We start from the raw sequence: 18274 nt of genomic DNA, 5'->3' as shown, positions 1-18274 counted from the left end.
GCAAACCACCACTGTCTCCTCTCCTCCTCGCCCCACCGCATGTCCGCACACCCCCACACCCCCACGCCCCCACGCCCCATGCTCCCCACGCACCTGTAAATGCAGGCGCCGTTACACAGACAACGGCTTAGCAGTGGGCACAAGACTCCACTCGGTAAGTTCTATAAGTAAGTACTGTATTTCCGAATTGACCCCCTCGCCCCAACCTGCCTTCTTTAAATGTAACTGAGATCTGCTTCGCTGGTCATTTCATACAAAACCTCAATGGTTCTGTCAGTGTCCCTCTTAAAAGTCGACAAAGGCAGATTCATTTGGCCTCTAAAGATGTCAGGGCCAACAGCCATTTAAAATGTATCCATGTTGCTGCTACCAGAATGCTATTTCAATGATTAGTGTGGATGTGCAGCCTATCAGAGACCAGGAAACAGGACACGCCTCCTAACCCAGCCATCTTCTCTACCCTAAGGTAGAGAAAAAACACAGCTTTTACCAATGCTTGTTCATTAGATTGCTTCTTTCACAAGAATATAGCTTGAACATCACTTTTTATCGCCCCGTTGTTTACGGTGCCAAAAACATAATTACAGGAATGGGAGAAGCAGAGTTAGCCATTGGGCGGCACCTGTGGAACATTCCGGCAAGTGGAACACCGCATGCCTTCTGACAGGTGTGTCTCTGCATACACCCCCGTCATTCATTTGTGTGAGCGTCTGCATGAGCCGCATCTTCAGACAAACGCGCAAAGGTCCCCCGTCGGCCACCTCAGCGGGAGAAATTTCAGAGACAGACAAGCATGGAATGCGTGGGAAGCCCGACGTGTTTCTGCGGCTTTCTGGAAACGGTGCATGGGGTGCTCACGAATAACTTGGAAAATGGCCCAAAAAGGAGTCACAACAGTACAATTTTCACCTCTAAGTGCTCTAGATGACGGGCACCACGGCAAGAAAATGGCCTCTGAGTACAATCACAGCCACCCGCGCAACATGTTAAGGCCTCGGAGACGCCGCTGAGGGCGTCGCCGCAGTGCATGCGGCGCTCAACGGGCCGGGGAGAGGCGTTTCCCGCCACGCGGACCTGTCATCGCGGGCACTTAAGGACGAGCGCTCAGGATCGCGATGAAAGCCCACACCTTCCCATGAAACGGCGCCTCATCTTCTGCATTTCAAAGTACGTGAAAGTGCCAGGCGTGGCGGGGGGGGCGGGGGGACAGAGAAACATGGGTCTCTCTGGGTTTGGTGCTCCGTGTCAAACTCAGAGACACTTAAGAGTCTGCAGCCTGACACGCTCTTGCGGAAAACGTTAATTAGGGCCCCAGAAACAAACCGTACTGCATCTGGTAACGCATGTTTACCGCGTTGCCACCGGAGGTGCTAAGACAGGTGCCCTCAGCGGGAACAATGCATTAGACTGAAAAAATGCAATATTTTAAAAATAAAACCATCCACATGCCCATTATCTAACCACTATACAGGTCATGCGGGGTCTAGGGCTGATCCTTACCAGCACCAGGCTGGAGTTCACCCTAAATAGGACACCGGTCCATCACAGGGCACGTACACACAACCATACACTACGGGCAATTTAGCGAATTGAATTAGCCAGAATGCATGTCTTTCAGCTGCAAGACGAAACTGTCACGACAGAGGCGGGACGTGTCAGCCCCAGTGGGGGAGGGGATGGGATTCAGGGCCCCAATCCTGGGGGTGAGAGAGGTAACAGCGCAGCCCACAGAGCCACCGAACTGGGGGGAAAAACAACATTTATCATGAAGTAAAATGCAGGGATAAAAAAAAAATATCTTATGAGAAAGGCAGAAACTAAATCAGGCTTGCAAAATACTGGATGTCATAGAATAAAACTCAATAATGAGCTTTTATTCCGGTGTTCTCATAAATAAAACCTTGAATTAACTACTATACGTAAATATCATCAACTATTATATACTGCTTGCATGTCCTCAGTGAGACTAAAACAGGCATTATAATGAATTCTACTGCTATTTGTGGTGTTGTTGCCTACATCTATAACAATAATAAAATACTTTCATAAGGGCTTTCATAGTGTTGCTTATTGCAGCAAAATAAAGTCGCTTTTTTAATTCCAGAAGAGTACTCTGCTAGCTAAACACACATTTCGCTGATTACCTTGAGTTCACTCACAGCTCACGAGCCATTCCCAAGCATTCCAGGATTAATAATGTGAAATGAATAATTCAGGATAAACAAAGTTGTATGACCAAGCGTATCAAGCCATAATTAAGAAATGCGATTGTTTCCTCTTTACGCAGGTCTGTTGCGGATGAATCACCCATTCCCTCCCAGACTGCTTGAAAAGGAGTTTATTTAAAATGCAACTGGAAATACACAACTCTGAACGGGGTCGAAATGAATCACGATTTTGGGTAAAATGTGTCACACGAGCAAGCAACTGCTGCTTGTCCACCTATAAGCAAGTTTTATTTTTCATTTTTAACAGGCTATAATATGTTTCTGTTTGTTTTATTGTTTGCATTGGCAGGCTTTATGCATGCAGTTTATCATGTTTATTGTGAGGTGAGTTTTTGTGTCGATTTTTGCCTTTCCGGTATCCTCTATTGTACCCCCTATTCAATGTATCAACACTACACTCTACACTGCACTGGTGTTGGGGAGTAACACTACACTACAATGCACTGGTGTTGGGGAGTAACACTACACTACACTGCACTGGTGTTGGGGAGTAACACTACACTACACCAGCAGTGGATTTTTAAAGCAACAGAAATAAATATGACTAAAGGTAAACGTTAGTTGATTTTGTGAGATTTTATGAGCATTTGTATACTGCTGTTTTAACTTTTAAATGAGTATCAAACACTGAAACAAACTTGAGGTCTAGCGAATCGTATTTAAGAACGGTGTGAGTATTTTTTGTTTGCAAACATCACCTACTGTATGTGTTTAATCTGCGGAATTAGTGTGAAGGTTTGCCTGTTTGTTTAACCTTTGTTTAACAAACCCTACGGAGGAGACAAATCCCTTTCAGGTAGTGGGCAGAATGTGTGCTATGAAGATACTCCCACAGAAAATTTACAAAACAACTTCACCAACACAGAAAAATTTGAATAAAATAGGGTAAAACTTTACATTAACTGCACCTTCTTAATGCTTTATATTGCATTCATAAAACTTTCAGTATACCTTCATAATGTATTCATTAAGTATTCATAAAACATTCATAAGGTATACATACATGATTATTAACATCCTAACATCCCTTAACAGCTGTAATATACATTAATAACAAATATCATAATTTAATCATGTAATGTGTGTTATTAATGTATAGTAAAGCTGTTAAGGGATGTTAGAATGTTAAGGTGTACTTATGAATGTTCTATGAATGCATTATAAAGGTGCACTGAATGTTCTATGAATGCATAATGAATGCATTATGAAGATGCACTTAATGTAAAGCGTTACCGAAAATAGATTAGCAAGTAAGTAATGTCCTCCAAACCTAGAAAATCAAACAATGAAATTAATATCTCTTACTCAAACAATACTGTTGGAATATGGTATGACCAAACTGAATTAGTTTGGAAAACAAAGGACTGAAACTATGGTTTAAACCAATGGCTACCACTTGAGTTCTGAAATCATAATTAATAAGCATTCATCTAGAAACTATGTAAACAAACCTAGCAGCTAGGAAGGCCTGAATAGGAGGCACTCAAGATGATGAGCTTATTTGCGTAATGCCCTTGGTGATGAATTGCCACAATGGAGAACTGCAGCAGAAACATACTGTGTACAGCTAGAACAAAAAAAAACAAAAAAACATGTGACATCATATTAATACATGTGACTCGTGTGACCTGGGGCTTCAGATACACCAGGGCAATAAAAAGGGGAATTAAGAGGACAAGTCTCTCTCTTGGGGTCCAAGTGCACCCCGACATGCTAAATTCACCAAGACTTCCAGATTCGCTCTCTGACATTTTTGGGATTATCGGGCTGATGAATCCGCCTGCGCCCTTGTAAACAGAACAGCAGGCACGTCCCCAGACACTACTCGCTGCTTCCGCCTCGGCTGGCTTTAAGAAGCACACTCCTAGCGTCCTCTCATTTGAGAGCTTTTGCGGGATTTCTGCGAAGCCGCCAGAGGCTTTGCACAGTTTAAACAGAATTGGAACTCGAGGACGGACGAGGTAAATGCATAATTTATCTGAACATGGGCAGAAGCTTGTGTTACAGCACTAAAGCGACGAGCCGGCCACGAGAACGGAAACATAAACATCCCTCTCCTCTCGTTTCCTACTCCCTCTGCAAAAGAATAACCTTCCTTCCTTTTATGGTACACCATAAAATGCAGGAGAGAAACTAATAAGCAATTAAGCAATTAAACAGAGTGTGAAACCAGACCAACGTGCATCCAGTTGTAAATGTGACTGGCTAACTAACCGAAAGCGCATTTTTGAAAAAAGGGTAAGGAACGATAAATATTTATTTACCCATAAATAACAATAATATCCTTTTCATTAAACAGTGGCCCAGTTTAAATCTTACATTGCTAAATTCAGCGCCTGTTTGAGGTCTTGGCCTAAATTTTTGCAATATTTAAGGAAAGAACTTGTTCTTGCCCATTAAAATTACAGAAAGGACTTTAATCAACAGAAGCCTTGTAAAATCTTAAAGGGGAAATGATGGGGAGGGGGTTCTCTGTATCTGTCTGAACTCCCCCAATCCTCGTACAGTAGCTTAGTGAGGCTGGTGCGAGATTCATTCATTAAGCTTCACACTTTATTTTAAGCTCCTTTTTTAATTGATAGCTCCATCAGAGGCAGGTGTGTGGTAGTCTGTGTCTCAGCAGGTGACCATAAGGTTGTCGGGTTGAATCCCAGCATCGGCAAGCCGATGCAACTGTTTGGCCCCTGAGCAAGGCACCTCGATTGCTCCTGACTGCCTGGGGGGGGGGGGGGGGGGGGGGGCTGCATGCTGTGACCCCACCCCCTAAACTTGCTCTCACCTCTATACATGTCTGTTTTTCTCATGGGGAGCATGATGAGATAGGCGAGAAAAGACAATTTACCCACAAGGATCAATGAAACATCACTATTCCATTCTAAAACATTAATACAAACCAAAGTATACCCTACAACCCGTCAGCTGACAAAGCATTTACTCATTTCAATAATGAGCGAACACGTCTCACGCTAAATCGTATAATGAATATATTCATGTCAGAGCAAACCCTATAACCAGATACAGACTCTGCGCTAGCCAGCTCCACGTCGCGATCATCACAGACAGGCCCCGTGGGCATGGTAGAAGTGATGAGTTATCGACGGTACTCGTCATGTTCGAGTCACGCCGGTGCTCACTGCTATGGCTTCGGCATCGAGGAAGCCCATCGATTTTCCAGGGCCGGGTCGCGTATGGCATACCGGGGGGGAGGGGGCCGGAACGCCAGGGGTACATCCCTTTACCAGCAGAAGTCTTCAATTCCAATTTGTCATGCTTCGAAAGATCACTTAAACTAATTAAGGGCTTTACCTCCCTGCTGATAATTAAATGTGGTCAATGGCAGGAAGCTGGTGAACTGAGGCGTCGGTAATTCACGGTTCATCCGCCACCGATGGACGTCCGCGTGACACCCGGCATCTACCGATTCGAGGACGCGACATACTGAGTTGTATAAACGGCACGACATCATAAACAAATGTGTGAGATTTTATATTGGCTGAAATCAACACCAATCACTGCCGCTGTTTTCTCCCATACCTCAAACATCCATGGCTGGACTTAACAGTCAAAAGTTTGGACACGCCAAGTCGCCTATAGACTAGAGCGATAGTCTCTAGTGACTTGGCCACCTGACCTAAACACAGTATAAATGGTTTTGGAGGAGCTTGACCAGAGAGTGACGGAAAAGCGGCCAATGAGGGCTCAGCATTTGTGGGACCTCCTTCAGGACAGCTGGAAGAGCATCCCAGGAGGCCACCTCATGGAACTGGAGTAGAGGAGACTGTAGGATCAGCCAGTCTGTGGAGCAACTGGGGTTAAGGGCCTTGTTCAAAGGCCCAATGGTGGGACCACTGTGCCGAACATGGAATATGAACCAGCAACCTTCCGAGTCCTAGCCAACGGGACTGCCCCTCCCATCAGCAATTAAGTTTTGGTTGGTGCATAATTCCATATGTCATTTTAGAATTGTAATGTCTTTATAATTATTCTAAAATGTAGAGAATAGTGCAAATAAGCCATTATATGGGTAGGTGTGTCCAAACTTCTGACTGGTACTATCCGCCAGAGCCAACTTGCGCCGTAGCTCAGAGCGTGGATGTCAGCCAGAGATAAGCAGCGTCCGTCCGGCCGGCTGGTGGTGCTGGGGGGTAACCAGACACATGTAATAGCATTACGTAATTAAATTACAAAATAAATGTAATTGCAATCTGTTACAATTACTAAGAAAAAGTATGCAATTATAATACAGATACTAATCAATATGTTGGTATTTAAATCTGAATGTATTCTTTTTGTTAAAAAGCCTATATGTAGAATATATGTAGAATATATGTAGAATATAACATTCATTTTGTTGTTTTGCATCTTGTTGCCGTGCAGAAATGTTTTTGTATATTTCCAGACAAGGAGGGTCAGCAAAGCCATTGGACCTTTTCAGCTTTATTTAAGTTTAATATATTTCTTAGAAAAGTAATCAAAAATAACTAAATGTAATGTTACATTACTTTGATGAAGTAATCAAAATCGTTAATTTACTTATTACAATTTTTCCAGGGTAACTAGTATTCCAGCATAACAGGTTACATATCGAAAGTATTCTCTCCAACACTGATAGCCGGCATGTGGGTATGGAGCCTAACGATTGAGAAGCGGCGGGAAACGGCGTAGTTACAGTAAACAGAGCGGAGCCCCGCACATCATCACCACGCGACGGTGCGGCTCATGCCTACCTGGGTGCGAATTGTCTTTATGCAGGGTGGTTTGGAAAATCTAATTAATATTCATGAAGTGCTACATGATTGGCCAACTCATTAATATTTATGAGAACCGCTACCTGATTGGCCGGTGAACGTGCTCCCATTGACATGTGCTGCCTGTTCTTTCTGTCTAAGGCAGCGGTGGCCAATCTTATCCGCAGAGGGCCGGTGTGTATGCAGGTTTTCGGGGTAAACTTTAGGGCAACTGTTCAAACTCAGATGTCAGTCGTCTAATTGGTAAAATAATTAGGGAGCTGCAGCGAAAACCCGCACACACAGCGGCCCTTTGCGGATCAGATTGGTCACCCCTGGTCTAAGGCATTTACTGGCCAATCAGGAAGCGCTTCTTTCATGAATATTACTACGTTTTCCTGAACCTCCCTGCAATATGGAAATTTGCACCCGGGTCGTCTCCCAAACGTGAGGCACCTGCTGCCGCGCCGCTCCGATTTGTCGCTTTGTCTCGCCGTTGTCATTTGTGCCTCCCGGCAGGTAGCTTGCTTGGCATTCACGCTGCGGGGAGACGGTCCTGCCTCTCTGGGAATTAGTCCAAATGCAGAATGCTGGTTTATTCAATCCAGCGGGCTCTCATTTAACATAAACTGTAATTAAAGTCATTTGGCGTTCCAGACGAAGGACGTTTCTTACGCAGATCACATGAAAAAAATGGAAATAAAAAAATCTACAAGCAAGCGGGATGGTGCTGTTATTGCAAATATTTTGATGGTGTATTTTTCTCGAGGTCATTATGTGTAAATTAAGCTGGGGGGGGTGAAACCTGTATGTTTTTGCAGACTGAGAGTTTCAGTCGACTCCTCATTGTTCCCTTTCATTATCTAAGATACCCTTGAAGATAGCAGGATAGGTTTGAATGCACCAATGTGATTTAAGCTTATATTCCTACGAATGCAGGAGGGGTGCTGTCCTGTGTTGAATCGCATGCTGTTATTGGCTAATATCACCACATCAAAATAAAAGTTGTGATACACTCCCACAGGCTCGTGAACCCGCCTCCCCACCGCGACACTGTTAGCTGATGTCTGCCGCTCGGTGTTTAACTAACGCGGACAAAATCAGTGGCATTAGGAATTACGCATTTTCAGTTGCCAGCGGGAGAAGCGCAGCTGGAACGCGCAGCTGGAACGCGCAGCGGCATGGCGCGTCATCTGGCAGCGGGCGAGTAGGCTGGTTTGTTCAGGTCCGGAGCCCATTCGGTGGGTCACACCGGTACCCACAGGGGTTGAGAGCGGGTGGGGCTGACAGGAAGTGAAGCAGAAGGGAAAGGAATCCGCCAGTGGAAAGTGCTGGGGGGGGGGGGGGGGGGGGGCACCACAGGCCAGCGCACACGCGCCACACCCACAAGTGACCTCGTGCCATTTTCCCAGTGACACAGCATGTCACGCTCGGACTCTGAAAGCTAATTCCGGAACTGACTGAGAATGGTCATTACCGTTCTGTTTAAACAAAAATCATAAATACATCAATTTCTAACCTCCATGGTCGGGGGTTTGAGTCACACTTGGCCTCTGCGCACGTGGGGATTGCAGCTTCTCCGTGTCACGTGGGCTTCCTCCCGCCGACCAAAGACATGCAGTTAGGCTAATTGGCGTCTCTAAATTGCCCGGAGTGTCTGTGTGCCCTGCGATGGGCTGGCATCCTGCCCGGGCTGCAGCCTTGACTTGTGTCCTGCGTCGCATAGGACACATTCCAGGCTCCCTGTTATTCTACGCAGGATAAGCGTTTGCAGGTGAGTGGAAATGACAGAATAACACTTAGAATATTAGCAACTACATGTCGATATGTTATTACTACAGTGTCAGTCAAAAGTATGGACACACTGACCCACAGAAAGGTTTATACTGTATGTACTAAATAGAATAATTATAAAGGCAAGAAAACTGGTCAAACTCCCCCAAAACCAAACCTACTGTGTTTAGGTCAGATGGCCAGGTCATGTGATGTGACACTATCACTCTCCTTTGTAGGTGACCTGGCCTGTGTGTTTTCAGTGTTCATGACAGATCACTCCAAAATCGAAACGAGGTGAAAGGTGTTGATTGGAAACCTGCCGCGTGCGACTACGTGTGCAGAGAGGAAGTATCAGACGCTTGGCAAGGCCTTGTGATGTCACATCTGCGCTGCCTTCAGAACTGTGAGATGAAGATGTTAGGAGGCTAAATTTGGAGATGGTTACAAAAACATCAGCTTTGAAGCTTCTCAGGAGAACAGGCGAGTTCCAGGTAAAATCCCTGCGGTCTGGCATGGAGGGGAAAACATCACGACATAGAGCAGCAGATGGGACAGGGAAGCTTGGCATCTTCACGGCTAAGTAGAATGGACCCGCACACAGGAAGAATCCTGATTGACGCTTCCTGACCCAGAACGCCACGTGTTTAGGGGGAAGACTGGCATTCGAGCTTAATGATGACCCCAAACACAGAACAGGCAGCATATAGAAGCCTCAGAAGGTCAGTATTGTGCAAGCCCAGGTTTAAGGAGCACTGAAAATCGGCATTATGACCTGAAAATAGCCGTCCTGCAATACTCAGTCTAACAATCCGCACCGGAGTGAATTTCCGGGATACAGCTCCAGACCTACCCACACTCCCCCTGCCCTGAGGCAGAAGGTCCTTCCACCTGTCTGGAAAATACTGACATGTTTTGGCTTGGAATGGTTCAGAACACTAGAACACTAGAGATGAGGAATGAAATATATATATATATTATTTATTGGAAGACTGTTGTAGACTGTTGTTCCAAACAGCAATATATCTGAGGGAGTAAAGAAAAAGAGCTGAATTTTATTATCACTGCGAGCTTTCCAAACTCTTTTTTTTTTTTTTTTTTTTTTTTTAATAATCTAGGCTGCTCAGAGGAACATCAATATTAATGGGTGTGGACAGAAGCAGCTTTACTTGGGGGGGGGGGGGGGGGGTTGTCTCAATGTACGGCCACCCTTACCGGACACCTGAGAAATGCTTTTACGAGGACGTAGAAGTCCGGAGGAGCCGCATGCCAGCACGCCGCAGCCGACGCAGCAAACCATACGTTTGCTCTCTTCAGCCGTGCATTATGGGTAACCCTAGAGGACTATTATTGGATGTAAAAGCCGCCACGTCAATATGTATCTGGGCCTAAAAGGGTCGCCTTATAGCACCAGCCAGCCACCAGGCCTCTTACAGCATTGTGCCGAGTCGTGCCACCCCCCCAAACTGCACGGGGTGGGGGGTGACGTCCACATCTCTCTGGCAGGCTATTTCCATTGCCCGGGGGGGGGTCCACGATGCTGAGCACACAGTGCTGCGTATCTGTCTTCAGGAAGCCTGCACAGTCGTACCCGCTGCCCCCACAGCAAGACAACCCACCCCCCCTCCCCAGCCTGCCCTTCTGAACACCCCCACCAAGACACACTGCGGTTTCATCTCCCGCCTTCCAGACCACGTCCCTGCGGAGGGGCACTGGAACACAACTGCAGAGGAGCTCTGAAATTTATTTGGGGAGGACATATTTATTTATCCACCCCCCCCCCATCCCCCCCACGAGAGGCATACATTACACGTCCATCCCTCTAGAGCCGCTAAAATCTAGGCCGAGGGTTTGAGGCTCTGGCTGCGCTCTCCAGCCCACCCCCCCGGCCAGGGTATGTCACACCCCCTGCACATCTGACACACCCCTCCATCCAGAAAAGCTGACACCATAATTACAAATAAAACACCCGCCCTGTCGGCTGTATTGAACTGGTGAGGCGGCCTCATCAAGATCTCAGACAGTGCCTGGCTTTAAATACCCCTCCCGCTAATTACAACGCCGATGATGTCACAGGAAGCTGCCAAGGACATCACATGACCAGAGTGGGGCGATCAGCCTACGATTGTCCATCTGCTTCCATTACTGCCCAATGAACACTTTTTCACTTCAAACGAACTGCAAGTTCTGCGTGAAAATATTATGAAATACCTCCATAAAATATATGTTTAAAATACATATAGACTCCAGCTTCTCAAGGTTCAAACATTTCATTATCTCAAAGATGACAGATCCACGCAGAGGATTATTCCTGCTTATCATGACCAAAACTGGCACACCGTGGAAGCAAGAGGGCCTCTCTGCCGCTGTGAGTCCTCAGAGGATGAAGGGAACAGAAAAGGCGGAGGACGGGCGGGGGTGGTGAGGGACAGTCACCTGAGTCCGGCCGCGGGGCCTCCTGTTGGGGCAGAGATACCCTTTCGGCCCTGTAGGGGGCGCTTCCTGCGCACCGGCGGATCAGGCAAGTGACCAAAAATCATCCAGATTCATTAACAACTCCCCCCCCCCCGCCCCCACACACACACCTGCACCAATGGTAATAAAAATACCAGCCCAGGGCCCTTAGTGTGACTGTACATGCCTGAACCTGTTTAGGGACTACTTTCAATTTTTATCCCTCTTTTAAAACACTTTAAAATAAATAAGCCATTTAGGGCACCTATAAAAGCAAGTATTTTTCTTTGCAGTTTTACACACAACCAAGCCCCATACTATCTATAGATACTAGTGTGCAGAACATAAGCCGTTTAGAATAGGACTGTTTCTGAAATAACGAGAATAAGGATCTGTTACTTCTCATTGAAAAAAATGTAATTTTTAGTGCAGCAGTATCTTTTATTGGGCAGAAAACACCCCGGTGTGGCCTTAATCGCCCCAAAACAGAGTAATAGTCATACTCCAGTGACCATCTCACATTCTGCTTCAAGTTCCGGGCCAATTTACGCTGTAAAAACCTGACCACTAAGGAAGGATCAGGCGGCTAACCCCAAATAAAATCTGACTGGGCCCCACCTGCCGGCTTTCAATCCCTCCGTCAGACGCTCAGAGTCCAGCCTCCCCCCAAACCCGAGGGCCTTCGTAGAGGTGTGGAAAATGGGCCGCCCCTGCCCTCTCTCTCTCTCTCTCTCCGCGGCACACAGCTTTGCGTGTTTCGTTCGCCCAGCAGATACATACCTCCTTTCCTACATATTTTCTTTCCCGGTTTTCTGGCACATTCCTTGGTAATTCGTTTTACTGCAAAATGAATAGAAGACTAAAGAATAACATGGGCGCCCGTGACACACTACAGCATTCAACAACACGGTCGCAGGCTAAACGAACACAGAAGAGGACAGAGGCGCTCCGTCACTCCATCTAATGTCATTACTGGTGGCCGTCATCGTCACGGATTCAGCCCGGCTCAGGGACACACTCGTCACGCCTACACACACATATGCAGACGAGGCGACGGGGACACGTCACACAGGACAGACTGGGCGCAGTAAGCAGGGGGACACATACACAGACGCGCAACGCACACGCACACGCACACAAAGAAGCGGGGGGGCATGCACGGAGAACATGCACGCAGCATGCTCTGTATCCTGCGGCGTCGTACGATTAGGGAAACACTAACAGCTCCCTCCGGCCCCCCGTGAGTCACTCACCATCCTCAGTGGGGACATATATATTCAGGAAGAGGCAGTCCTCGCTCTGGTCCTGCACAAACGATGAAACCACCTCCAGGCCGTTGGTGAACCACACAGGTAGCATGACGTCGGGTAGCCTGCCCTCCAGCACCGTCTGAGGGCACACCGGGGCAAACTGGGTAGCGTTGCGGGTGCCCGACCATGGTATGGGCGGCTCCGGGGGCTGGAAGCGGCGGCCACCAGTAGGGGGCGCCGCATAGGGGACACCAAGAAACTGCACCACGGGACCCAGGATGTCGTTTCCCAGCTCCTTTTTGAAGCCACGGACCTTGCCGTAGGCCGTGGTGACCACAGGGTCGACGTCGTCCATCTTCTGCTGCTGCAGCGTCACGGCGGCCGCCTGCAAGGCCACACCCAGTGCCCACAGGGAGAAGGCGGGGCCACCGGGCCGCGGGCTCCGCCCCGGCATCCTCCCACCGCGCTCCAGGTGACGGCGGACGGGCCCTCTACAGCTCCGAGGCACTCGAGCTCTCTAAAGACGCAGGCGGGATGGGGCGCTCAGAGGGGGGGCGGGGAGCGTGGCAGACGCGAGCCGGCAAGGCCGCTCAGAGCGCGCGCACATGGCAGGGGGGGCCCATCGATCTCACTCGCACGGGGGGGGGCATCATCCTCACTTGTCGCCATCCATCAGCCGAATCCTATTGACAGTCGTGCTTCCTTGCCGGCCGGGCGGGGGGCGCGGCCATTTGCTGGGGGACCCTCGGCCGACAAATCAAATCCAGCTTGGCCCCGGGTGCGAGTGACCTGTGGGGAACGACACAGTTACTAATTAGAATACATATATCCATATATGGGCATAGAGGAGTTCATTACCATGGCAACAACTCCGATATCGGGCCGACGCCTCATCAGTCACCTCTGGCTCCCCGTTCGTACTTTTGCTACCGAATCCACCTTCACATAACGAGGCGGCAGGCTGGGTGATATCAAGGAGCGTCTTATTAATCTCTGGCCCCCTCCTCCCCTCTCAGCTAGCCTGAGCGAGCCGCAGATTAAGCTCCGACGAACGGAAACCGTCAGGAAGATGAAAACAGTACGTCGTGAGCCGGCTGCCGTTGACCACATTCGTTTATTCGTTATACAGTGTATGTGTTCTTAATGAGAGCACCATTAATGAGATCAAGGGCGATAGTACCGTTCGCGGTTCCAGTGTGGTTGATTTTTATTATTAAAATAATGATTTTGTTTTTTTTATTTATTTTTGGATGCTACGAAGGGGTGCTTTAATGCACAGGATTACCTAAAAAGGGACCTTGACTAAGCTTGCTTAATAAAAGAGCCCAGGGTCCCCAAACCATGTTAATGTGTCTCTGGTGCTATATTCAGACACTCTATGAAAATTCAGGATTAGACAACCGGGTGCGGAGGAACATTCCCCGAGATCAATTAAACGCAGCTCAGCCACACACACCCCCCCGCCCTGCGACAGCCGGACAATCACTCCGAATAAATGTAACAGTAGCTAATCCTTCACGCCGACGCCCCACTTCGACGTCCATTTTCATATGAATCGAAAAAGAAACGGTTTAAAAGTTGGGTCCATCCCAGCCCATCTCGAGGGCTGCCTGGCCAACGGAGGGTGTCGTAATGATAATCGTCTGAACGTTCAATAGGAGCAAATGTGCAGGTGTGACACCAGATTTCACAGAGTCAACAGCAGGCGAATCGACTCCCACAATGGTGCCGTGGAGCCCTACCCCTCCTGAAGCGCTGCTAAAAATAGCCAACAGCCGATTGGACCGCTGAGACGGATCGCATCACTTTACACGCTCCGTCCGACATTCCCGCGGCTTTGAAGTCACCCACAGACGTTCGGCTGCATTTGAAACAGTTCAGCTTTTTTAATAGATGATTACCGCAAACCTTTGTAAAACGTTAGCTATGAAAACTTCCTGCCTCCCCACAGGAGTAATGCTGTTATCAAACGAAAGGGAAAATGGCATCTTCTCGTGGTTATACTATAAGCATTCATACAGTACCTCTTACAGTGGCTAATACATCCAACCTGGAGAACGATACCAGCCACCTTCCTGCCCCCTGAGCCTGAAAACCAGCTGCTTTTGTCCACAAAGAGCGTAAATATAACCTGCGTTCTGTCACCCTGTTGAGCTTATATGGATCTCCACATGGGAACAAGACCAACTATCCTAGAATTTCCTACGTTCCCTTGGAAGCAAAATCATCATAATTATCCATCTTCAAACACTTATCCTGAAGGGGGCTGTGTGTGTGTGGGGGAGGGGGGGGGGGTATCCCAGGCAGCACAGGCCACAAGAAAAGGTGGATCGGACAGATCCAGAAAGTAAAAATCCAGATCAAGATTTTGTTTCAACCAACCAGCTGAGTGACTGTGATTCTTTACACTCAATAGGTTGGTTGAATCCTTGGTCTGGACTTTAACTCTCTGGACCTGAACTATCTATCTCACAAGGCAGACAAACACCGTGGACAGCATGACCAGTATTATATTATAGTACAAACCAGTTTAAAGGTCCCATATGTTCCAGCTGCTTACCCAGTACAGGTCCAGGGTGAGCCCGGAGCTGATTCCAGGCTAAATAAGGCACAAGCCTGGGCACTCCCTCAACCGGATGCCAGTCCATCACAGGGCACTCACGCCCAGTGGGCAATTTAGATACACAATCCACCCAGCTGCCCAACACAGGAAGACCATGCAAACTTCAAACTTCACTCAGAGCAGGGGTAGGATTCAACCCCCAACCGTGGAGACATGAGGCTATAAAGTTACCCTATGAGCCACCCAAGCAAAGATCTGACACGCAAAATTCCTCTACTGATTAACCAAACGAGGGTGGGGGGGCGGGGCAAGTGCACACTGAGACATATTCTGCATCTTTATCATCGGAATGTCTGCAAAGTGGGTAAACATTGAATTGGGCTCCCAAATATTTAGCTTTCAAATTGGCTGGCTGACTGTCTGGCTTTGATGCAGCAATGGGGGGTGGCTTAGGGGCTGGGGGGTGTCTGTAAATGGGTAAGCTAGCTTACAGAAGGACAACAAAAAGCTGATGGGGGAGACATTGAAGGAAACACACGTCTCCTCCTGAGACACTGCGGGGTCTTCGGAACACAGCGATCGCACCGCCGGGATTGACCGAAGAGTCACCCAGTGTTTTTTGCAATGTGCCTTGTTAGCAGATGAGCACGCTTCGATTACTCGGGTGAAGATGCCCGGCGAGTCCCCGCCCCCCCCGACCACGACGACCCCCATATCCGGCACAGATACAACGCCGGCAACGGAGCACATGGCCAGTGTTATGTGCCTCGCTCCTCTCCTCCGCGGGGGCACAGTAAATTACATAAACCGCGATCAAAAGGCACCCTGGGGGAGGGAGGGGGGTTCACCACCATAGGGGCCGAATGGGCAGCTGGAGTTTCTGTCTTTTCCGGAATGTTCCAACCGCCAAATAAAAAAGGCCACTTATTTTTATATGGCACTCTCCCTGAGAGCCCTCGAGATTCAGCAAACATATCATGAGAGGATTTGAAGCAAATTAATCACAGCATTGGAGGCAAACGTAACGGCGGTTAATTTTACATGGTTTTAGGTCTGTCTAAGAAAAAGAAAAAAAAAATAAACCGCAAAAAAAGAGGATAGAAATGAAAACAACCTTGGAGAGATGTGATGTTTTAGGAAGGGTTACAACAGGCGCTGGGGTGGGGTGTTGGGGGGGGGGGCATGCTGGGGCCTTCGAGAGCCCAGGATGATGGACAGCGCTCACAGAAACTCTTGGGACACTTGCTTAAGTCAGTAAAATTTATTAGGTTTATTTTAAAAATCGTTACTTGATTCATTTGTCTGCAAAAAATGCATATCACATTAGAAACAACCAGTAATTTTAAGTAAAACATTATTATCTAATAGTAATAAATTGAAACCCAAATTGTAGTTCTAAAAGAGATGTTCGGAGTTAAACAGTTCATCGACAAGCAGCCTCGCTGGGTGCTTTTTAATTAGTAACACCTCTGCAAAAACATAAAACACCAAACATTTAAGATCCCTTTGGGAGCCAGTGACTACGATTGCAATTAATAGCAAAATGGGAAGAACAAAACTGAGTTAATCAAAAAAAAAAAATTAAGACACTGAATAAAAATAAAATAATATGCAGATATGTTAAACATTGCCCGTCAATGGACTTTTGTTATGAAACCATTAAGTCTGCATTTTTATAGAACTAAGCAAGCATCTGAAGGCTTTCTGTGGGCACTGGAATGAACTGGAATGGATGCCCCCACCCGTAGAGATCTGCACCCCCCACCCCAGCTTACAGAGGGCTATTTATTGGTCGGGCTGTGTTACTGGAAAACAGACATGCAGGATGGGCCACCGTTAGCCAGGTGGCTGGACCCATGATGGAGATATGTCAACCATGTGGACTGGATCAGGACTATGTGAAGCTCTGCTAATGAACCCCGAAGAGCAGGTCCGTCAAACACGTCCGGAGATTAAGCTCCTGATGTCGGGGACGATATTCAAACAAAACAGTTTAATTCCTTTTATTATCACTCAAAAGAACCCCTGTCTTCCCAGAAACGTTAAAATGCCAAGCAGTCTGTCAGCAAATGTCTGTTTTATTTGCTGTTTGAGTCTTACATCAGCAGAATGATGGGTACTTCCTGTTACCCTACAGAAGAAGCGTTGAGATTCTACCGGCTTATACAGCATTAGATTAAAGGCTGCCACTTCGGGATACTAAGCATATAGAATTTTTTTTCTGCAGTTCAAGTGTCATATCAACACAAGATGGGATCTAAGCTGCAGTCTCGCATAAAAATGATTGAATCTGAAGTTATAACAACCAGCTGCATGGGTATCTTGCATCCATCAGAAGACATACACCTTAACTCCGTTTGGTGACAGTGTTTGTTACGCAACAACATGACTGATGTTAAAGTTTTCATGATATGTTAAAGTATTATAATGCTATACAACTAATCAAAATAAGAATAAAACTGACAAGAAGAAGAAAAACAACAAGAACAAACACAGGCCACAAAGATAATTTGTCCGTCCGTTTTCAGTAACCGCATAGCCAGTACAAGGTCCCGAAAGACCCCCAAAACAACAAATCAGGGGAATCCCTGGATGAGAAGTCAGGCCGTTGGGGGGCACACACATATGAGGTATCTATATCTTTGTGGGGACTCCCCATTCATTTCTATGGGAAAAGCCCTAATCCCAACAATGACGACCTACCCAGCCCGAACTTTGACCATAAGTATCCAAACAAAATACAAGACTTTTGGCATTTTTAGTTTTTTGATTGAAGTCATAGATTTACATAAAACTGAGTGTCCCCTAGTGAGACTGAAAAAATGTCATTTATTACATTAGGTCCCCACAATGCAACATACACATGACCACACACAGACGCACAAACACACAGACACACGCACACACACACTTAGAGCTGGTGATTCGCCAAATCTCAAGTTGAGCTCCCACACAAAAAAGCCTGCAGACTAACTACACAGAGTGGAAAATAAACTGACAACGTATAAGGAACTAACTCATACCAAAGTCCTAACAATTCAAAACAGGCTGAACCTGGGAAACACAACCAGACAGAAATGCAAAAACAGAATAAATGTAGTCAACAGACAAAGCATCACAGGATTATAAAGTTTACCTAAAAGCAGACTTAGGCCACCCTGAGCTCATTCCGGAGGCTTGGGGGGAAATTTACAGACAAGGTCTTTGTCAGATTCCGAATCAGAATCAGGATCCTTTATTCGGCAAGTATATAGAAGTACAAGGCATTTCTTTTGGTTC

At 47.0% G+C, this 18274-nt stretch overlaps 1 protein-coding gene across 2 annotated transcripts in view; it reads right to left on the bottom strand.

The window, feature by feature from the left end:
• The window catches only part of LOC111854677 (neuroligin-1-like), a 122657-nt gene extending 109466 nt beyond the window's left edge, over positions 1 to 13191 (bottom strand). For both annotated transcript variants that reach the window (XM_072704314.1, XM_023832912.2), the window contains exon 1: positions 12436 to 13191. In XM_072704314.1, coding sequence (XP_072560415.1) covers positions 12436 to 12886 — 451 coding nt within the window. In that variant the 5' untranslated portion in view covers positions 12887 to 13191. The remainder of the gene's footprint in view (positions 1 to 12435) is intronic.
• Positions 13192 to 18274: the final 5083 nt, after the last annotated feature.

This window comes from Paramormyrops kingsleyae, chromosome 21 (assembly GCF_048594095.1).
Source record: "Paramormyrops kingsleyae isolate MSU_618 chromosome 21, PKINGS_0.4, whole genome shotgun sequence".
Classification (NCBI taxonomy): Eukaryota; Metazoa; Chordata; class Actinopteri; order Osteoglossiformes; family Mormyridae; genus Paramormyrops; species Paramormyrops kingsleyae.
Note: the sequence above shows the minus strand (reverse complement) of the source record. Positions and strands in the feature narration are given on the sequence as shown.